General features: G+C 37.2%; 1 protein-coding gene across 4 annotated transcripts in view; it reads left to right on the top strand.

Annotated features, from left to right (window-relative positions):
- Positions 1 to 21,865, top strand: part of LOC112623776 (dystonin) — a 485,036-nt gene that overhangs the window by 336,720 nt on the left and 126,451 nt on the right. For all 4 annotated transcript variants that reach the window (XM_025384438.1, XM_025384439.1, XM_025384440.1 and 1 more), the window contains 7 exons: positions 1,555 to 1,643; positions 2,591 to 2,726; positions 12,917 to 13,069; positions 14,450 to 14,683; positions 15,165 to 15,431; positions 18,988 to 19,518; positions 20,801 to 20,977. In XM_025384438.1, the coding sequence (XP_025240223.1) occupies positions 1,555 to 1,643; positions 2,591 to 2,726; positions 12,917 to 13,069; positions 14,450 to 14,683; positions 15,165 to 15,431; positions 18,988 to 19,518; positions 20,801 to 20,977 (1,587 nt within the window). The remainder of the gene's footprint in view (positions 1 to 1,554; positions 1,644 to 2,590; positions 2,727 to 12,916; positions 13,070 to 14,449; positions 14,684 to 15,164; positions 15,432 to 18,987; positions 19,519 to 20,800; positions 20,978 to 21,865) is intronic.

Raw genomic sequence — 21,865 nt, 5'->3', positions numbered from 1 at the left:
ACAACTAAAATGGGGACATAAAGCTTAACAAAGATTCGTTGGGATAATAAGTTTCTTTTAAGAAATATGGATTATAAACCCTTGGTATTTTTATATTCTGTAGTTTTAAAAAAATATATATATACATATTTATATATTTGAGACAGGGTCTTGCTCTGTCACCCAGGCTGGAGTGCAGTGGCATGATCACAGCTCACTGGAGCCGCAACCTTCCAAGCTCAAGTGATCCTCCTGCCTCAGCCTCCCAAGTAGCTGGAACTGCAGACACATGCCACCACACCTGGCAAATTAAAGAAATTTTTTTGTAGACATTCTTTAGTTTTAAATTCTCCAAAACATTACTAAGTCAGATTTAGACCTAGTACCCTAGATACTTCTTAATGCAGATGATGGCATTAATTATAACTAAGAACAGTTGATGGTTGTTCTGTTAAAGGAAATTTTTGGTTAATATAAGTGTGTCCTTCAAAAGTCAATGCAGCCTCATGATTATCTATAGTCATGAAAAATAAACTTTAAATTGACTCTGAATAAACTTCATTGGCCCATCTTTTCATTGGCCCATTATTTCCTCTTATTTCTGCTCATTTAAAAGAATGGCAATTTCTGAAATAAGGGATTTGGAAATGATATACTGAGGGATTAGGAGAAAGTATTATGACCTCTGGTTTTTCCCCAAACAGATCAGTTTTATTTCTCTGACAGATGACAGTCACAGATGACTTTTACAAAGTGGGTCTTAGCTTTAGAAATTAATTTTTTTAATAGTTAAAATTTTTTTTTAGATAGGATCTTACTCTGTCGCTCATGTGGGAGTGTAGTGGCATGACCTCAGCTCACTGTAACCTCCCCTTCCCCCGCTCAAGCAATTCTGCCTCAGCTTCCTGAGTAGCTTGGACTACAGGCATGAGCCAAAAATACTTGGATACTTTTTGTGTTTTTCGTAAAGATAAGATTTCACCGTGTTGCCCAGGCTAGTCTCAAACGCCTGAGCTCAAAACAATCTGCCTGCCTTGGCCTCCCAGAGTGCTGGGATTACAGGCATGAGCCACCGCTCTCAGCTAGAAATTCTTTATTCTGGGTCTGTATACCTACAGATTATTACTTCCGCCATAATTTTTTCAAAAGGAGCATTGTATCTAGGAGCTTGGCAGAAGGAAGATGCCCTTTGGAAGTAGTGTCCCACAGTCATGTGTCTTTTTGAGTACCGCAGTGCACAAGGATGACACTGGGCCATTGCTGAGTGCCCACCTGCAGGTGGAGGCCACCTTTATCCACAGCTGGACTAGGACAGATGCAGGAAATGTATAATGTATTATTATTTTCTCTTGAAAATGATGGCATTAAGGATAGAGAGAGGAGCTTTCCTGATGGATTCTAAATAAAATACTCTTATCTAGACCTATGGATGGCTAATAACTGATAGGTTATTCACTTGGGTCACCCAGAAAACAGACTAGGTTTTGACTAAAGCTTGATGAATTTCTTTTTTTTAAATACTGTTGTTTACTCCTTTTGGAGGAAGAGTTTGAATGTGGCTTCTTTACCTTACAGATCTCCAGTGAGGAAATATCAACCAAAAAGGAACAGTTATCGGAAACACTTCAAGCTATGCAGCTTTTTTTGGCAAAACATGGAGATAAGTATGTTGGTTGTCATTAGCTCTTTTATTCGAAGTGGGGAAGTGTTCTTAAAAGCTTTCAGCAAAACAGAGGTGGTAAATTTTCATTGCAATGTTAAAAATGGGACTCAGACTAATCACAATTTACTTAATATAGTAAAGAGTATCAACTTAGTAATTTGATTAATTGTCACTTTTAATCTTTCTTACAACTTTGAAATGTTCTTATTATCCCCATGGAAACAGGCTCAGAGCTTAAGAATTAATAGCAAGTGGGAGGTAGAGTACAGACTCCAAGTCAAGTCTTAAATCTAAGTAGTACTGTGTGAGACTTATTCTTTGGAAAATATTTATAAATATGGTCCTCATTTTCTTAGCTGAGACCTATGGCAGCTTCATTTCTCATATTTTATCCCTACTTTTTGCAACAAAGCACTTTGTGTATTTCAATCAATGCTTCACTCAGGGAAGGAATCCACGTTTTTCTTAAACCTTTTTGGATGTCCTCCTTTGGATTATTTCAGAATGACTTTATAGTACACCTTAGCAAATCAGGTTAATCCCCTTATAAATTTCCTCTTTATTTGTGCTTTAGTCTAAACAAGTTTCATCTTGAGAAATGGTACTGATGGAAATGGAAATCCCCTTCTACATGTTGGGATTAACAATGAGATCTTACCCTCTGTCAGATAGCAGCAATTGTTATTTTGGAAGTTTGTATGTTAAATAAGTGTCAATACATTAGTTTGCACCCTTTCCTTCAGTCCTTTTCTCAGGCAAGGGAAAGATCCTTAGATATTTTTAAGGCCATTCTTAATTTTTCTATAGTCATACTGAGACCGGAGCAATATGTATGTGAGACTATATTTTATTTTACGATAATGTGACAAAATTTTTGAACGTAATACGTCATCTTTATTTCTTGAGGATGACTTGCATTAGTCTTTTTGTCCTTTCTGGTTATTTTAGAATGACAGATGAAGAAAGAAATGAATTGGAAAAACAAGTGAAAACTCTTCAAGAAAGTTATAATTTATTATTCAGTGAATCTCTGAAACAGCTACAAGAATCACAAACCTCAGGAGATGTAAAGGTAGAGGAGAAGGTAATATTATTTATTTAAACACGAGGCTGTTTCAAGAAGCTTAGTTTGATTGCATGGCTCTGGAAATCTATGTCAATAATAAAGAAATGACCTTGAATTTTGTACGTAGTTAAAACATGGATTGAATTTATTTAAATGTTCGGAGATTCCAGTGTTGTTTATTAAATGCAATCTTATACGTACTGATCATCAGTTTCTGTGACATCTTAATCTCTGCCTTGCATGGTAAAAGAAAAAGATCATTCATTCTTCTAACTCTTCTCTTTAAAAGCCATTCTTCTGGTATAGTAGGTATTTTAATATGATAGGCTATAAAAGAGCCTGTGGGTCATCTCTAAAGGTGGCATTAATGTATTATAGAGTTTGTTTGATTTTCAGAGATATCCATGAGATTTATTTGAGTACTACAAGGCCATACATTATAGTGAGGATGCCCTAGCATCTTCTTAAAGTGTAAATCATTTAAAATTTGACTGGTACTTAAACTTTTAAAACTTGACAGTGTATATCAACAGGCCTAACATAATATTCAGTATTGAAAAAGTTATCTTTATATTTAATTTCATTACTCCTGGGAATACTTTCCACATAATTTGTCACATTTTAGGGGTATGTAACAATTTTTCTAGTTTCTTAGTTTTTGACTATCTTTGAAGAAGTCTGTATGCTGTAAACATCAATAGCATGGGGTTTGATAATCTCTTTCATGCCACTAGACTCTAATCTCACCTAAATGCAGAAAGCATGGTTTGCCTTCTCGATATGTGTTCTTTTTCTCACTATCATCATCTACTCTGTTGTGTCCTCACTAACCTTGTCAATATACACGATATTAAGTTTTCAATTCACAGATGCATGTTGTTTTCAAAGCTTTTATCACATCCTGTGCTGTTGAATAGATCACTGACATAGATCACTTGTGCATTTGAACTGCCTAACATTCACAACATTGCTGCGCCTTGGTAAGTAGAGGATTTTTATGTTGAAATGTATTATTTACTTTTTAAAAAACCTAACTTGCATGAAACTCCACCCACCCTTGTGTAACAGAGTGACCTGAGATTTTTGCATTTTCCTTTCAGCTGGATAAAGTGATTGCAGGCACTATCGATCAGACAACTGGAGAAGTCCTTTCAGTCTTTCAAGCGGTTTTAAGAGGCCTCATTGACTATGACACAGGAATTAGGTTGCTCGAGACACAGCTAATGATTTCTGGTCTAATTTCACCAGAATTAAGAAAGTCCTTTGAACTTAAAGATGCCAAAAGTCATGGCCTTATTGATGAACAAATTCTGTGCCAACTCAAAGAACTAAATAAAGCTAAGGAGATTATTTCTGCTGCGTCACCTACCACAATTCCAGTACTGGATGCTCTGGCTCAAAGCATGATATCAGAATCCATGGCCATCAAAGTTCTTGAGATACTGCTTTCTACAGGCTCTCTGGTTATTCCAGCCACAGGAGAACAGTTGACCCTACAGAAGGCTTTCCAACAGAACTTGGTTTCCTCAGCATTATTTTCTAAAGTTCTGGAAAGACAAAATATGTGCAAAGATCTTATTGACCCCTGCACCTCTGAGAAGGTTTCTTTAATAGATATGGTACAAAGAAGTACTTTACAGGAAAACACGGGGATGTGGCTTCTACCTGTGAGACCACAAGAAGGAGGTAGAATAACATTAAAATGTGGAAGAAACTTAAGCATTTTAAGAGCAGCTCATGAAGGTCTCATAGATCGTGAAACCATGTTTAGGTTGTTAAGTGCACAGCTTCTTTCTGGAGGTCTGATCAATTCCAATTCTGGCCAAAGAATGACTGTTGAAGAAGCTGTCAGAGAAGGGGTGATTGACAGGGACACTGCTAGCAGTATCCTCACGTATCAGGTTCAAACTGGTGGAATCATCCAGTCAAACCCTGCCAAGCGTTTAACTGTAGACGAAGCAGTACAGTGTGATTTAATAACATCCAGCAGTGCTCTTCTGGTACTGGAAGCTCAACGAGGCTATGTTGGACTCATTTGGCCCCATTCTGGTGAAATATTTCCCACATCATCTTCCTTGCAGCAAGAGTTGATTACAAATGAATTGGCCTACAAAATCCTGAATAGCAGGCAAAAAATAGCTGCTCTTTATATTCCAGAAAGTTCTCAAGTCATTGGTTTGGATGCTGCTAAACAGCTAGGAATTATAGACAATAACACAGCATCAATTTTAAAAAATATAATACTGCCTGATAAAATGCCAGATTTAGGAGATTTAGAAGCTTGTAAAAACGCCAGAAGATGGCTCTCTTTTTGTAAATTTCAACCCTCCACAGTTCATGATTACAGACAAGAAGACGATGTTTTTGATGGAGAAGAACCTGTCATTACTCAGACCTCAGAACAAACTAAAAAATTATTTCTATCTTATTTAATGATAAATAGCTATATGGATGCAAACACAGGGCAAAGGCTTTTGCTGTACGATGGAGACTTGGATGAGGCTGTTGGCATGCTACTGGAAGGCTGTCATGCAGAATTTGATGGAGATACAGCCATAAAAGAATGTCTCGATGTCTTAAGCTCCTCTGGTGTATTTCTTAATAATGCTTCAGGTAGAGAAAAGGATGAATGTACAACTGCACCAAGTAGTTTCAATAAATGTCACTGTGGAGAACCTGAACATGAAGAGACTCCTGAAAATAGAAAGTGTGCTGTGGATGAAGAATTTCATGAAATGGGAAATAATGTTATCAATAGTGAATTTTCTCAGTCAGAAAAACCGGCAAGTACAATATCAATTGATCCTAAAGTTAACAGTTCACCCAGTGTGTGTGTTCCCAGTCCCATATCATATTTAACACAGACTGAACTTGCAGACATTAGCATGCTTAGAAATGACTCTGAAAACATACTTACAAACTATGAAAATCAAAGCCAAGTGGAAACAAATGAACATGCAAGTGAATGTAGTCATTCTAAAAACATTCAAAACTTTCCAGGTGATTTGATAGAAAATCCTATTGTAAAATCAAAAATGAATAAATTCTGTGGTGTGAATGAAACAGAGAATGAAGATAATACAAACAGGGATTCACCTATCTTTGACTATTCCCCCAGGCTAAGTGCCTTGTTAAGTCATGATAAATTGAGGCACCGTCAGGGAAGTTTTAATGATACACACACCCCAGAGAGCAATGGAAATAAGTGTGAAGCCCAAACGTTATCATTCAGTGACAAAACCATGTTATCAGGTCAAAGAATAGGAGAAAAATTTCAAGACCAGTTTCTGGGAATTGCGGCTATTAACATCAGTTTACCGGGAGAGCAGTATGGACAGAAATCTTTAAATATGATTTCTAGTAATCCTGAAGTACAGTGTCACAATGATAAATACATTTCAGATACTTCTGGTGAGGATGAGAAAACACATCCTGGTTTTCAGCAGATGCCTGAAGACAAGAAAAATGAGTCTGAAATAGAAGAGTATTCCTGTTCTGTGACTCCAGGGGGTGATACTGATAATGCCATTGTATCTCTTACCTCTGCTACACCATTGCTTGATGAAACCATCAGTGCTGGTGACTATGAAACGTCACTGCTGAATGATCAGCAGAATGACACAGGAACAGACACTGATAGTGATGATGATTTTTACGATACTCCCTTGTTTGAAGACGATGACCATGATTCTCTGCTTCTTGATGGTGATGATCATGATTGCCTGCACCCTGGGGACTATGACACACTGCAAGAGGAAAACGATGAGATGGCTTCTCCTGCTGATGTTTTTTATGATGTCTTAAAAGAGAACGAAAATTCCATGGTTCCCCAGGGGGCACTAGCTGGTAGCTTAAGTGTGAAGGACAAAGCACAGTGTCGTCAGGATTTCCTCATGGATGTTGAGAAAGATGAATTAGATTCTGGTGAAAAAATACATTTAAATCCCGTTGGCTCAGATAAGGTGAATAGACAGTCGCTGGAAACTGGATCAGAAAGGGAATGCACAAATATCCTTGAAGGAGATGAATCTGACTCATTGACTGATTATGATATTGTAGGAGGAAAAGAGAGCATCACTGCATCATTAAAATTTGATGACAATGGCAGTTGGAGAGTAAGAAAGGAAGAGTATGTAACTGTACAGGAATTTCACTCTGATACTGATCATTTAGATTCTATGCAAAGTGAAGAAAGTTATGGGGATTATATATATGACAGTAATGATCAGGATGATGATGATAATGATGGCATTGATGAAGAAGGAGGATGTATAAGAGATGAGAATGGAAAGCACAGGTGCCAAGATGTGGCTGAAGATACGGATATCCAGTTGTGTGTCTCTATTGTAAATGAAAACAGTGATGAAAATAAAAATATTAATAAAATGATTCTTCTGGATAAAATGCACAGTTGTAGCTCTTTAGAAAAACAGCAAAGGGTAAATGTTGCACAGCTAGCATCACCTAGTGAAAATAGCTTAGCTACTGAAGAAAGCAACCTTCCAGAATATACAATTGAGATTGTTGGAAAAAGCAAAGAAAATCTGTTGAATCATGAGATGGTACTTAAGGATTTATTGCTGCCTATCATTAAAGACACTGAATGTGAAAAAACTTTTGGCCCTGCCAGTATTTCACATAATAATAATATCAGTTCAACTTCTGAATTAGGTAATGATCTGGCAAACACAAAGGTTAAGTTGATTCAAGGGTCAGAATTGCCAGAATTGACTGATTCTGTGAAAGGTAAAGATCAATATTTTAAGAATATGGCACCAAAAATTGACTCATCTCTTGATCACATCATATGTACTGAGCCTGATTTGATGGGAAAACCTGCTGAGGAAAGCCATTTGTCATCGATAGCCTCTGTAACTGACAAAGATCCTCAAGGAAATGGAAGCGATCTCATTAAAGGGAGAGATGGCAAAAGTGATATTCTAATAGAAGATGAAACATCAATTCAGAAAATGTACTTGGGTGAAGGAGAAGTGCTTGTAGAAGGTCTAGTAGAAGAAGAAAATAGGCATCTCAAACTTTTGCCTGGTGAAAATACAAGGGATAGTTTCAAGTTAATTAATAGTCAGTTTCCATTTTCACAAATCACAAACAATGAAGAACTTAATCAGAAAGGAAGCCTTAAAAAAGCAACTGTAACTCTTAAAGATGAACCAAATAATCTACAAATAATAGTTAGTAAAAGTCCTGTTCAGTTTGAGAATCTTGAAGAAATTTTTGACACATCAGTTTCCAAAGAGATGAGTGATGACATCACTTCAGACATTACATCATGGGAAAGGAATACACATTTTGAGGAGTCATTCACTGATGGACCTGAGAAAGAGCTTGATCTGTTTACTTATTTAAAACATTGTGCTAAAAATATAAAAGCAAAAGGTGTAGCCAAACCAAATGAAGATGTCCCAAGCCATGTTTTAATAACTGCCCCTCCCATGAAAGAACATTTACAATTAGGAGTTAATAATACAAAAGAGAAGTCCACTAGTACCCAGAAAGAGTCACCTGTTAATGAGGTGATCCAAAGTAATGATCTTTGTAGTAAAGAAAACATCTCAGGAGGAGGAACAGAAATTTCTCAGTTCACACCAGAAAGTATTGAAGCCACACTTTCAATATTATCTCTTAAACATGTAGAAGATGTTGGGAAAAATGATTTTCTGCAGTCAGACCAGTGTGCAAATGGATTAGGAAATGATAACTCCAGTAACACTTTAAATACTGACTATTCATTCTTAGAAATTAGTAATAAGAAAGAAAGAATTGAGCAACAGCTACCAAAAGAACAAGCCTTGTCTCCAAGACCCCAAGAAAAGGAGGTTGAGATTCCCGAATTGTCTCAGGTGTTTGTGGAGGATGTAAAGGATATCTTAAAAAGCAGGTTGAAAGAAGGTCATGTGAACCCTCAAGAGGTTGAAGAACCTTCAGCCTGTGCAGACACTGAAATTTTAGTTCAAAATTTAATTAAACAGATTACCACATCACAGTTGGTAAATGAAGCATCTACTGTGCCCAGCGACTCTCAGATGAGTGACTCTTCTGGAGTTTCCCCCATGAGTAACTCATCAGAATTAAAGGCAGAAAGTAGAGATGATCCTTTCTGTCTTGGAAATCTTAAGTCTGAGCTTCTCCTTAATATATTGAAGCAAGATCAACATAGCCAGAAAATTACAGGACTATTTGAATTGATGAGAGAATTAACTCATATGGAGTATGACCTAGAGAAAAGAGGCATTACATCTAAAGTACTTCCACTGCAACTTGAAAATATTTTCTACAAGCTGCTTGCTGATGGATATTCAGAAAAAATAGAACATGCTGGAGACTTTAATCAAAAAGCATGTTCTACATCTGAGATGATGGAAGAAAAGCCACACATTCTTAGTGATATTAAAAGCAAAGAAGTAAACCACTATTCTCCTAATTTAGAAACTGTAAAAGAAATTGGACTAGAAAGCTCTACTGTGTGTGCATCAGCATTGCCAAGAGATGAGAAGCTTAAGGATCTGTGTGATGATTTCCCAAGCCATTTGGAATGTATTTCAGGGTCAAAAGAAATGGCTTCTGGAGATAGCTCAACCGGACAAGTAAGTTGACTTATACATTTTGTACAGAAATAGCTGCATGAACCATGTGAGAATAATCCCATACAATTTGCTTTAAAAATCTGCATAAAGGTTGTTGAATTAAAATGTCCAACCTTGTTTTTAGTTTTCCAGTGAATTACAGCAGTGTTTACAGCACACTGAAAAAATGCATGAGTATTTGACATTGCTTCAAGATATGAAACCCCCCTTAGACAACCAGGAATCTTTGGATAACAACCTGGAAGCTTTGAAGAATCAACTTAGACAGTTGGAGGTAAGAATTGTCTACTGCCTTTTTATGGATGGTAGTCAGCTGATGTATGACTGGGAAAAAGAAGCAGAACACTTCTATGTTTCATGTTTATATTTGTGTTTTACACTAAATAGTAAATAGGTCCGGGATATATTTCTTTGCAGACATTTGAATTAGGATTAGCTCCAATTGCTGTTATTTTAAGAAAAGATATGAAGTTGGCCGAAGAGTTTTTAAAGTCTCTTCCCAGTGACTTTCCCAGAGGACATCTTGAAGAACTGAGTATTAGCCACCAGAGTTTGAAGACCGCCTTCTCTTCCCTCAGCAACGTGGCTTCAGAAAGAACGAAACAGATCATGCTTGCAATTGACTCTGAAATGGTAGGCATAAAATGTCAAAATTTTGATTTATGAAGAAAATTTTATTATTTGAGGATTTAGTCATAAGATGGAGTATTTTATTTTTAGATTGTTAAACCCATAAACCAGAGTCATTATTTGTAAGAATTTGACATTTTGGGGAAAGACAACTGAATGCACAATTTTTTTTTCTAGTCTAAACTAGCAGTTTCCCATGAAGAATTTCTGCAGAAACTTAAGTCATTCTCAGATTGGATATCAGAGAAGAGCAGATCTGTGAAGGATATTGAGATTGTGAATGTTCAAGATTCTGAATATGTAAAGAAACGTTTGGAGTTTCTCAAGGCAAGTATCAAAACAAAGATGACAAAATATATTTTAAAACCTATGGCTTTAATATAACAAGTGTTTAGAAAATATGACTTCGCTAAGGCTATAAAGGATTATTTCCTTTGTCTCTAGAGATGTCTTTATTCATAGTTGACACAACTATAAAAAACCTTAAGGGTGCCATTCTGATGCTATCCCAAATGCCTTATCAAACTCTTACACCACTGACGTGTTGAGATTTTTATTTATATATTTATTTATGCATTAGTCACATAAATATATAATAATATGAATTAGCCATATAAAAATCGTCATGTAAATGCATAATAGTATATGTAGTACAGTCATGCCTCACTTAATGATGAAGATACATTCTGAGAAATGCATTGTTAGGTGATTTTGTGTTTTGCAGACAACAAAGAGTATACTTACACAGACCTAGATGGCATCCCTTACTACACACCTAGACTGTATGATGTACCTGTTGCTCCGAGGCTACAAACCTGTACGGCATGTTACTGTACTGACTACTGTAGGCAGTTGTAACACAGTGGTATTTGTGTATCTAAACTTAGAAAAAGTACAGGAAAAATAAGGCATTGTAATCTTATGGGACCACCATTTGATATGTGACCTGTTGTATGTGGCTCATGACTGTGTTTATATGTTAGTCACTTTTGGCATCCTTTTTTTTTTTTTTTTCCAAGTTCTTAGTTTGAACAGCATTCCTCATGAACAATGATTAGGCTCCTGGCTTGAGAGTCAGAAAACTGAAATTCTGGCATATTTCATTCATATTTCAAATCCCCCATAGTATTATTTATATCTTATCACAATTACATGGATGTTGTAAATGTTAGCAAGTAATATTTTAAGGTAGATGTTTCTCTTCAGTGTGCTAAATATACCTAAGTTAGGTCTTTTCCTTTTGTCAGAGTTATGTTTTAAGTGCAGTGTGACAGGTAAAGATAAACCATTTTTAGAGGCGTTATTTATCTTTTTATATAATACTAACTACCATGGTATTTAAATAATTAATTTATCATTTATTACTGGATGATAAATAGATTTTTGATGAATAGCAAAAAAATTCATAAAATTTACATTCCCTTATGTGAGAAGTGTATTTACAAAATATAAATGTTATTGTTAATATAAATTTTATCATGGCTTAGCTTTCTACTGATAACTTTTACCACTTTTTTTAACAGAATGTATTAAAAGACCTTGGACATACCAAAATGCAGCTGGAGACTACTGCCTTCGATGTGCAGTTCTTCATTTCTGAATATGCACAGGATCTGTCTCCCAACCAAAGCAAACAACTGCTGAGGCTCTTAAATACAACTCAGAAGTGTTTTCTTGATGTACAGGAGTCAGTGACTACCCAGGTGGAACGTTTAGAGACTCAGTTACATCTAGAACAAGATCTTGATGATCAGAAGGTTTGCCTTTCTTCGTGGAGTTGGCATTCTTTGTTTTTAGTGTGAAACTATAATGTAGATACCCAAGGAGTATAGTGTGACAGGAAAGATCTTCTGGAAAGGCATTAGTGGATAAGATACAGTGTACATACAAATCCTACAGTGTATAACAATATTGTTTTCACTAATGATGCTATAATTTAGTTGATTTTAATTTTTTGACTCCCCAAAATACTTAACTTCAAGTGAAAGTCTTGATTGCCCCGTCCCAAGACTAGGAAATTTGAATGCACTTAGAAATTTAACACATTGATGAACATATGGCTAAAGAAGGTTAATTAAGAGTTTCGTTTTCTTCTGAGAAGCAATACAGCACAGCAATTCTGGGCTCTGGAGCTAGATTGACTGATTTCACATCCCAGCTGTGCGACTCATTCATTCTGTGAACTAGGGCAAGTCATTTAGCCTCAGTTTAATCATTGGTAGATTGGAAATAACGATAGTGCTTACCTGCTAGTGTTGTGAGCATTGATAAAAAGAATGTATGTAAAACACTTAGTATCTTGCCTAGCCTGTGTTAGGCTCTTAGTAAACATGATCTATGGCTATAAGATGAATAATTAGTGTATATATAGAGAGGAAAATGAAAGGTGCAAGTAATTAGTGTTGACTTCTTAATCTTTTAGAATATTTAATGAATATGTGAGTACTATATCTAATAGCAATAATGAGCAAAGAGGTGAGAATGCACTTAGACATAGTGATTAAGTAAAAATATTGCATGCAGTGTTCCTTTTATTATTTCTTGAAGCATCAGACATTGTCTCTAGCATGATAACCTATATACACATATCAAATATGTTAACCTACAAATCACAACTAACTTCTCTTTTGATGTCCTTTTGCAGAATTAATTCTATGTGTCGCAGGTTTCAAGAGCTTAAGAAAATGGGATGTTTCTTCCTGTTGGTCAGAAGTTCCATCTCTTACAAATATGCATGGCCAGTATTCTGTTGAGCAGTTTCATCTAAACATGATCACTTTCCTTGTATATGGAATATGCTCATATTTTCTGTCTCACCTTGCTCAGTTTGTACCCTACTGCTATCATGTTTACAGCATACTTATAAAAGCTTATTAGACAAAACTTGGAAAATGTATTCTAATAAGAAGCTATCACAATAGCGATTTTGTGACCACCGCACATTTCAGATGTTTTGGGTTTTCTTCACTTTAGATTGTAGCAGAGCGTCAGCAGGAGTATAAAGAGAAACTCCAAGGGATATGTGATCTTCTTACCCAAACTGAAAACCGCCTAATTGGTCACCAAGAAGCCTTCATGATTGGAGATGGCACAGTTGAGTTAAAGAAATATCAGTCCAAGCAAGAGGTAGAATTTGGTTTTCTATCAGCAGCTCTATGTTGATGTTATGTTCAATTACTATCATTTGGAAGTCAGTGAAGATTATTGAAAATACCAGTAATTTTAGCTTTTTAGAAGCAAGGCATACCCAAGACACCCTGGGCTTAATCTTTAAACTTTATACTAAAAGTTAGATTTCCAACCTCAAGCAAGCTACGTGATTTTTTTGACTTTTTTTGGTAAGAGATATTGAGTGGAGGAAATATTAAAGGGGATTTGATAATGAAAATACCTTGTGTGATGAATTAGAATTTGGATCCATTTAAGGCCAACCTAATTATGACTTGCAAATTGAGAGGAAATAGCCATCAGTTTGGGTTCTTTCTCTTTCTTAGCTCCTTCTTACTCCATCTTTCTCGTATCGTAATTTGTTCATTTTTATTGAAGGAAAGGGAAAAATAACAGTAACAACAGATAAAGATATCTTTATTTTGGTGTCAGGAGAGAGAACATTTTCATTGTAAGTAGATAGCTCCTGGTTCAGATTCCAGACTCTATATATTGTTAGCTTTATAACAGTCTCTCAGAGCCTCAGTTTCTTCATAGGGCACACTTTCATTGTTACATTATTATAAAAGTTAAGTAAATAGTGTGTGTTAAGTCACTAGCACAGTTAAGGTCACATAGTCGTGGCTCAATTAATAGGATTTCTTTCAATTCAAATACTATTTAAGACAAATTGAAGAGGATTAAAATAAAGTATGGAAAAAATAATATTAAAACTCAAACAGTATAATATAGAGAATGAAAATGCATGATAACCGAGGAACAGAAGAGGAAAAACTACATGGAAAAATCTAGACGTAGGAAAGCTATAACTACTGAGGAGATATCTTAATCTTGAGGTACCTAGCAGCCAGGCGAAGAAGCAAACATTACATATTACAGATTCTGGTGTTTAGAAAAGGGAAGTGTCATAGTTTGCTAGGAAAATTAGTTCATTTTTATCCTGAGCAATAAACACATTAAAAAATAAAAGTGTAGAAACAATAAATATTACCATATATTTACAAGCCTTTGTACATGTGCTCATATAATATAAAAAAATCTGGTGTGTACAAATTTGTATAGATCATATACTGAATTCTTAAAACGTTGTCAGTGTTTCACTGACTGCATTCTTTTGTTAAACATGAAAATCCGTGCTTTTCTTTAATATTGTTTGAGTTTCAAATTATATTAAGTATTGTGATTGAAATAAATCAACTCAAATTAACATACTGAATGTGTTTATTCAGACTACATGTACTAGACTCTCTACTCACCTTGTCTTTTAGAATTACAACTCTGGAAGAACTAAATAGGTAATAATTTAATCAAATATACTTTTTTATTTTGTGTTATAAGGAATTACAGAAAGATATGCAAGGAAGTGCACAGGCATTGGCTGAAGTAGTGAAAAACACGGAGAACTTCCTAAAAGAGAATGGTGAAAAGCTGTCACGGGAAGATAAGGCTTTGATTGAACAGAAACTTAATGAAGCTAAGATAAAGTGTGAACAGCTTAATTTAAAAGCAGAACAGTCTAAAAAGGAGCTGGATAAAGTTGTGACAACAGCAATCAAGGAAGAAACTGAAAAGGTCCTTATTCAAATATGTGGTGCACTATTACTATGTCAAAAATGATTAGCCTAACAGCTACTTGATTTATTATTAAGTGATATCCAGTGGTAGTAAATAAGGATTATCGCTAAGGTTTATTATAGGATTCTGGATTTCCAGGTACATAATTGACCAATTACTACAAAAGATTTGAAGAGTTGGCTTTGCTTAACTTTTTCTTAATATTTAAGTGAGGTTGTGAAACTTTCTTCCTGTGAAATGTGTGGTCACTCATCAATTATAGTTAAAATTTTGGAATGTATTTTTAAGAACAGGGGAAACTTCAAAGTAACTGCCTGTTGCTCTAGGGTTTAATTTCAGTGTGTTAAGTTTTCAATGTGTGTCAGTTTTTAGTACCCTCATTCTAATTTAAAATGTTCTAAGTGTTTACTTTTGGAATGTCTTAAAACTATGCCTTGGCCCACGTTCTGAATTCCTTCTGTGAACTTTCCTTCCCTAGGTTGCGGCGGTGAAGCAGCTGGAAGAGAGCAAAACCAAAATAGAAAACCTTTTGGACTGGTTGTCAAATGTTGACAAAGACTCAGAAAGGGCAGGGACGAAACACAGACAGGTAATCGAACAGAACGGGACCCATTTTCAAGAAGGTGATGACAAGTCAGCAGTTGGAGAAGAGGATGAAGTTAATGGTAACCTGTTGGAGACTGATGTTGATGGGCAAGTTGGACCCACTCAGGAGAATCTGAATCAGCAATATCAGAAAGTTAAGGTATGTTGTTGTAAACATATGATATCATTCAGTTCTATTTCCAGGTCGGTAAAGAGAGAAATAACCTAGCACATGCATTCTTTTCAAACCTTAATGACGAAAGAGGTTTTTTTCTGAGTTCATCATGTCAGATATAAATTATTATGAGAGTTCTAAGCAAGTCAAAAAATAATGAGAAATAAACTGTAGAGTTGGCATTCTCCATGTAAGTGAAGTAGAATTATTATAAAGATTTAATAAAAAATAATAATGGTTAACATTTATAGAACAATTAAAGTGGGCATTCTTCTAAGTTCTTTCCATTTTAACTCATTTTGTCTTCCCAGTTACTCTTTGGGGTTTTTATTTTCATCTTACAGATGAGGAAACTGTGACTGACAGTATTAAAGTAGCTTTCTGAAGTTACACATCTAGAAAGGGCTGGAATTTGGATTTAAAACTAGGCCATATGCTCACTCTGCTAAATCTGAATCTGTGTTCTAAGAGAACAATCTTTTTTTTTTTTTGAGAGAAGGTCTCACCCTGTCGCCCAGGTTAGAGTACAGTGAAACAAGCATGGCTCACCGCAGCCTCAAACTCCGTGGCCCAATTGATCCTCCCACCTCAGCCTCCTGAGTAGCTGGGTCTGTTCTGCTATGCCTGGCCAATTTTTCTATTTTTTGTAGTGATGAGGTCTCACTATGTTGCCCAGGCTGCTCTCGAAGTCCTGGGCTCAAGCAGTCTGCCCACGTCCTCCCAAAGAGGTGAGATTACAGGCATGAGCCACTGTGCCCGGCCTAAGTTGAGCTCACTTAAGTTCTTTCTGAGCTCAGCTCATCTATTCAGTTAAGGCTGTTGTTGAGAAGAGATAGAAAAGCCCTTCTACCAGTTTACTCCATGACATAAATTAAAGCTAACGTTAATGCTACTATAGGAGCAAAGGCGACTTCTGTAGAACCATTTATAAAGTGTCAGTCATTTTATTTCAATATTTGGCTTTTGACAGTTAGATGACTGGACCTCAGAAACTTTTGCAGCTCTGTTTATTTTCCTCCCACTCTTCATATTTGGAATCTTTGGAATAGGATACTCCCTGTGAGGTTCTTATAGAAAATATAAATTAAACCAGAAGAAGAATGGGAGTATTTACTGTTCACAATTTTAAGGGGCTACTATAGGACCTTATTATGAAAAATAAAGTCTCTTAAAATGAAAACATCTAGTGAATTCATAAAGGAACATTATGAGTCAGTTACAAAGAAGTCAGGAAAGGTTAGTAAGTCGACCAAAGTAGTGAAAAATACTGGTGGGTAGCCTTAAAGATATTGCACAGGAAAGCCCTTGGTTTTAGGCACAGCATGGCATTTCCTATCTGATCATTTTACCTCAAAGAATATGGGAATCTGTGCTTTAGAAAGTCCTAATCTGGGCCGAGTGTGGTGGCTCACACCTGTAATACCAGCACTTTGGGAGGCTGAGGCAGGTGGATGACAAGGCAGGTGGATGACAAGGTCAGGAGATTGAGACCAGCCTGGCCAACATGGTGAAACCCTGTCTCTACTAAAAATACAAAAATCAGCTGGGTGCGGTGGTGCAGTCTGTAATCCCAGCTACTCAGGGGGCTGAGGCAGGAGAATCACTGGAACCCAGAAGTGGAGGTTGCAGTGAGCCAAGATCATGCCACTGTACTCCAGCCTGGTGACAGAGCAAGACTCCGTCTCAAAAAAAAAAAAAAAAAAAGTCCTAATCTGGTAGCGTGGAGAGAAGGCCACAGCGCCTGAGCCAGGAACTTAGCTTTCAGTAGTTGTCCTATATGTCCTGGGCCAAGCCATTCTCCTCCTTCAGCCTGAGATTCCTCATCTGTAAGAGGAAGGGGACAGATCTGATCGTTTATATGGTGTTGAATATGTCTGTCCATCCTATTTTGTGCAAAGCCCTTCTTGGAGGTGGGGGGTAGCATATGAATGTATTTCAAATACCAAAAACACAAGTCTATGGGAAAGAAGTTAGTTAAAAATATTTACTATGTGCCCACTAGGTGGCGGGCACTGTTATAGACAGTGAGGATGCCAGTGTTAATGAGCCAGTTCTGAGCTGACTAATTGGTATCAGACTTACAAGTGAATGGCTGCCCCATAGCAGTCCTTCTAAAGGAGTCCTTTTCACAGCACAGAGTTATTTTCACTCAGCTCCTGTGTGCCAGCACTGTTCTCAGTACTTGGGATTCTACAGTGAGCAAAATAAATTCCCTGCGCCCCCCCCTTGCACTCTGGTTGGTGAGAATGTTACAGCAGACAATAACTAAGTTATATGGTAGGTTAGAAGGTAGTGAGTACTAAGGGAGAAAAGGAGTTAGGTAAGGGTGGTTGAGTGTGGGGTGGGGGACCAGTTTTCAGCATTTGAATAGGACTCAATGGAGATGGGCGCAATTAGCCAAGCAGATAATCCGATGAAAGAGCTGTAACTAGACAAAGAACAACAGGAGACAAAGGTCCTAAAGTGTTTACCAGGGTGGGAATGGAGGTGAGGGTGGGAGTAGCAAAGAATCTGGAGGTAATAAAAGGGGCTCTGAGGTAGTGGGAGTGGGTCATTTGGCTCCATGTAAGCCAGTATAAGAAATGTGGGAAATTGCCCTCCCAAAGGATTGGTATCCTTTTTGCCACACTTGTATGGCATATTGGGGTGAATGGAAGAAGGTGCTTATGTCTGGGGGGAAAGGGACTTCACCTGCCTAATGCCTCCCTGCTGCCCTGAAGACTGAGGGGATCAGTAGCTCTGCATACCTGTGACCTGCCTGCAGCACACCTGCCTGGGAGCCCTGCCTTCCTGCCTTCAGAGTGGATTTGAATTTCTGGCACATGCCCAGCTCTGCAGGGAGTGCTCTACATATGCGATCTCATGTACTCCTTAACAGCAACCTGTGATGTGTAGGAGTTATTGTCGCCATTTTCACATGCAGGAAACTGAGGCCCAGTGAAGCTGAGTAGCTCCAGGATTCTCTTTTTATTATATCTGCTTCTCTAATGTCCATTGGGCTTCTCTGAATGTACAGTGTTCTAGCTTAGTTATTTTTGAAACCTTTTTAAAGCTTACAGATTCTTTTTCCCTATTTAAAGTTACAGATTCTTTTTCCCTATTTAAAAGTTTTTGCAGAATCATTTTGTAATAAAAAGATATTATACTTGTTTGCCCCAAAATTAGGTAAAGACATTTTTCTTTGGTAGTTGTGAGAAAGCAGGGAATAAAATGAGATCAGATTATGGACACTTATTTTAGAATTGGAATAGAAATTTGTTTTTCCAAACTTCTGAAAAATGGTGTCTGTCCTATCTGATTAAGTACATAGAGAAGATTGGAAATGTCCTTTAAAATAAGATTAGCATGCTCAAAATGCCTTGTTATTCTGATATTCACCAATAAAAGGGGGTATGGTATAGCTTGAAAAGGGGAATGAGAAGCAAGTTGTAGCCCAGTAGATCACTGAAACCTGTCAGTCTTGAGGTGGCAGGGAGCTCCCTGCAGCCTTGGTGTAACCCTGTTACTGCTTGAAGATTATGATCAATTTGTTTTCACATAGGCCCAACACGAGAAGATCATCTCTCAGCACCAAGCAGTCATCATAGCCACTCAGTCTGCACAAGTGTTGCTTGAGAAACAGGGTCAGTATCTCTCTCCTGAAGAAAAAGAGAAACTGCAAAAGAACATGAAAGAACTGAAAGCGCATTATGAAACTGCACTGGCTGAGTCAGAGAAGAAAATGAAGTTAACTCACTCTCTGCAGGAAGAATTAGAAAAGTTTGATGCTGACTATACCGAGTTTGAGCACTGGCTACAGCAGTCAGAACAAGAACTTGAAAACCTGGAGGCAGGTGCAGATGACCTCAATGGTTTAATGACCAAATTGAAGAGGCAGAAGAGTTTCTCAGAAGACGTTATTTCTCACAAAGGTGACTTGAGATACATTACAATTTCTGGAAACAGAGTGTTAGAAGCTGCCAAATCTTGCAGCAAGAGAGATGGTGGCCAGGTTGATACTTCTGCAACCCACAGAGAAGTGCAGCACAAGTTGGATCATGCTACTGATCGATTCAGGTCTCTCTACTCTAAGGTAATGTTATTTTGATTTTTTAAGGGAAAAGTAAATCTGCAATTATAATTTTCAACTATAGTTTTGAACTAAGAGGCAAGAAACCTAAAATCCAAAACAGGAGGAAAAGGTAGTTTTAGCCTACTTCATTTTTTCTTTTTTGAGAAGGAGTCTCACTCTGTCGCCCAGGCTGGAGTACAGTGGCGTGATCTTGGCTCACTGCAACCTCTGCCTCCTGGGTTCAAGCAATTCTCCTGCCTCAGCCTCCCGAGTAGCTGGGACTACAGGCATGTACTCCCATGCCTGGCTAATTTTTTTTTTTTTTTTTTAATTTTTAGTAGAGACGGGGTTTCACCGTGTTAGTCAGGATGGTCTTGATCTCCTGACCTCATGATCCGCTCACCTCGGCCTCCCAAAGTGCTGGGATTACAGTTGTGAGCCATGGTGCCCGGCCTTTTCTCTATCCTATTCACCTGCTTTACTTCTGAACAATGTATTTGAAGATTAGAAACTTAAAATTACTTTAGTTTTGAGAGCGTGATTTCCAGAAGTCCCAGCTCCCAAATGCTCTAATATCCAATGTGACCACAAGATGGCGGTTGTGCATTGACTCTAAGCGAAAACAGATGCTTGCAGCCTCTCAAGCTTGGGAACTGGTTTCATCTCACTGCAGGTGTTTGTCTTCTATATTTGATCAGTATATTATTTTAATCCTTAATGAATAAAAGACTGTTTTGCTTCTTTTATTTTTGTGGTCAAGTAAAAGTGTTTTTTTGAAAAAAAAAATCTAAGAAAATATTTTCTGGTTTATAATATAATCTGAACAGACTTGCCAAGTTGCATAAATGATTTAAAGACCATCATTGACTCTTGGACTTTGCTCCATTCTAATATATACTCTGTCTTCCTTTTGTTAATCAATCTTGTGCAACATACAGAAATTTATTAAGCACCTTTAAAACCCTTCCATCAAATCCATGTCTATACACATGGTGTATCAAAATTTCCTTCCTCTGATGATTGATATCTTTATCCTTTATTCTACATTAAGACTCAGCTCTATAAATATGTTTTTGAATTGGTATAAATCCAGAACTGTCTCTTTATTTTATGTTACTTTTTGGCTTTTTATAGCGTACCTCTTCATATAAAGGAGAAAATCTTAGCCCTACAGAGTTTTTATTAACTTTGGTGGAAGTCTGTTTTTTTTTCCAAGTTACAGATTTTATAGGTCCTAAGATTATTTGATGCATATGAAAATAGTGGGTTTTAATCTCCTACCGCTTTCCCTTTTGATTGTTAGTGCAATGTTCTTGGAAATAATCTTAAAGATCTGGTGGATAAATATCAACACTATGAAGATGCTTCATGTGGACTTCTTTCTGGACTCCAGGCCTGTGAGGCCACAGCGAGCAAACACTTATCTGAACCTATTGCGGTGGACCCCAAAAATCTTCAAAGGCAATTAGAAGAGACGAAGGTAAAAAGAGAGAGAAAGATCCAAATTTCCAGTAGTCTTACTGAAAGGCTTTCAATTTCTCATTCTTTTGTGATAGTTTCAGCTAAGAGAGGGGAACAAATGATGTGAAAAGTATACTTCTGCCTCCAGAGGTAGTTTTGACTCTATTTCTCCACAGTACATTTTTTTTTCCTGATTTTGTTGTTGTTGTTGTTGTTGTTGTTGAGATGGAGTCTCACTCCATCGTGTAGGCTGGAGTGCAGTAGCATGATCTCAGCTCACTGCAACCGCCGTCTCCTGGGTTCAAGCGATTCTCCTGCCTCAACCTCCCAAGTAGCTGGGACTACAGACGTGAATTTTTGTATTTTTAGTAGAGATGGGGTTTCGCCATGTTGACCAGCCTGGTCTCGAACTCCTGACCTCAGGTGATCTGCCTGCCTCAGCCTCCCAAAATGCTGGGATTACAGGTGTGAGCCACTGTGCCTGGCTTTCCTGATGTTTTTTAACAGGTTTGACATTGCTCTTATGGATTATGACCTGCATTCCAGTGCCCCCCCCCAATCCCCAAACAAAACTCATTATTTTCCTGGCCACTTATTTATCTATATACTTACTTATCTTGTTCACTGTTTTTTCCTCCATTTGAGTTAAGCTCCACAAGAACAGGTGTTTTTGTCTGTTTTACTCATTGCTGTATTCCCAGCACCTAGAATATTACCTGGCCCAAAGTTGGTACTCAATAAATATTTGTTAAAGAATGGACAGCTGGAAGGGAAGAAGGGATGCTACCATCATATTCAGCAGTTCTAAGGACCAGGATTAGGATTCTTACTGAATATCTTCATGATTCATAGAGACACAAACTTGAGTAATTACTCAGTACAATTCTCAAAAAGTCCACCTGCTCTT

Source organism: Theropithecus gelada, chromosome 4, assembly GCF_003255815.1.
Source record: "Theropithecus gelada isolate Dixy chromosome 4, Tgel_1.0, whole genome shotgun sequence".
In the NCBI taxonomy this organism is placed as follows: domain Eukaryota; kingdom Metazoa; phylum Chordata; class Mammalia; order Primates; family Cercopithecidae; genus Theropithecus; species Theropithecus gelada.
This window is presented reverse-complemented; position numbering and strand designations above follow the sequence as displayed.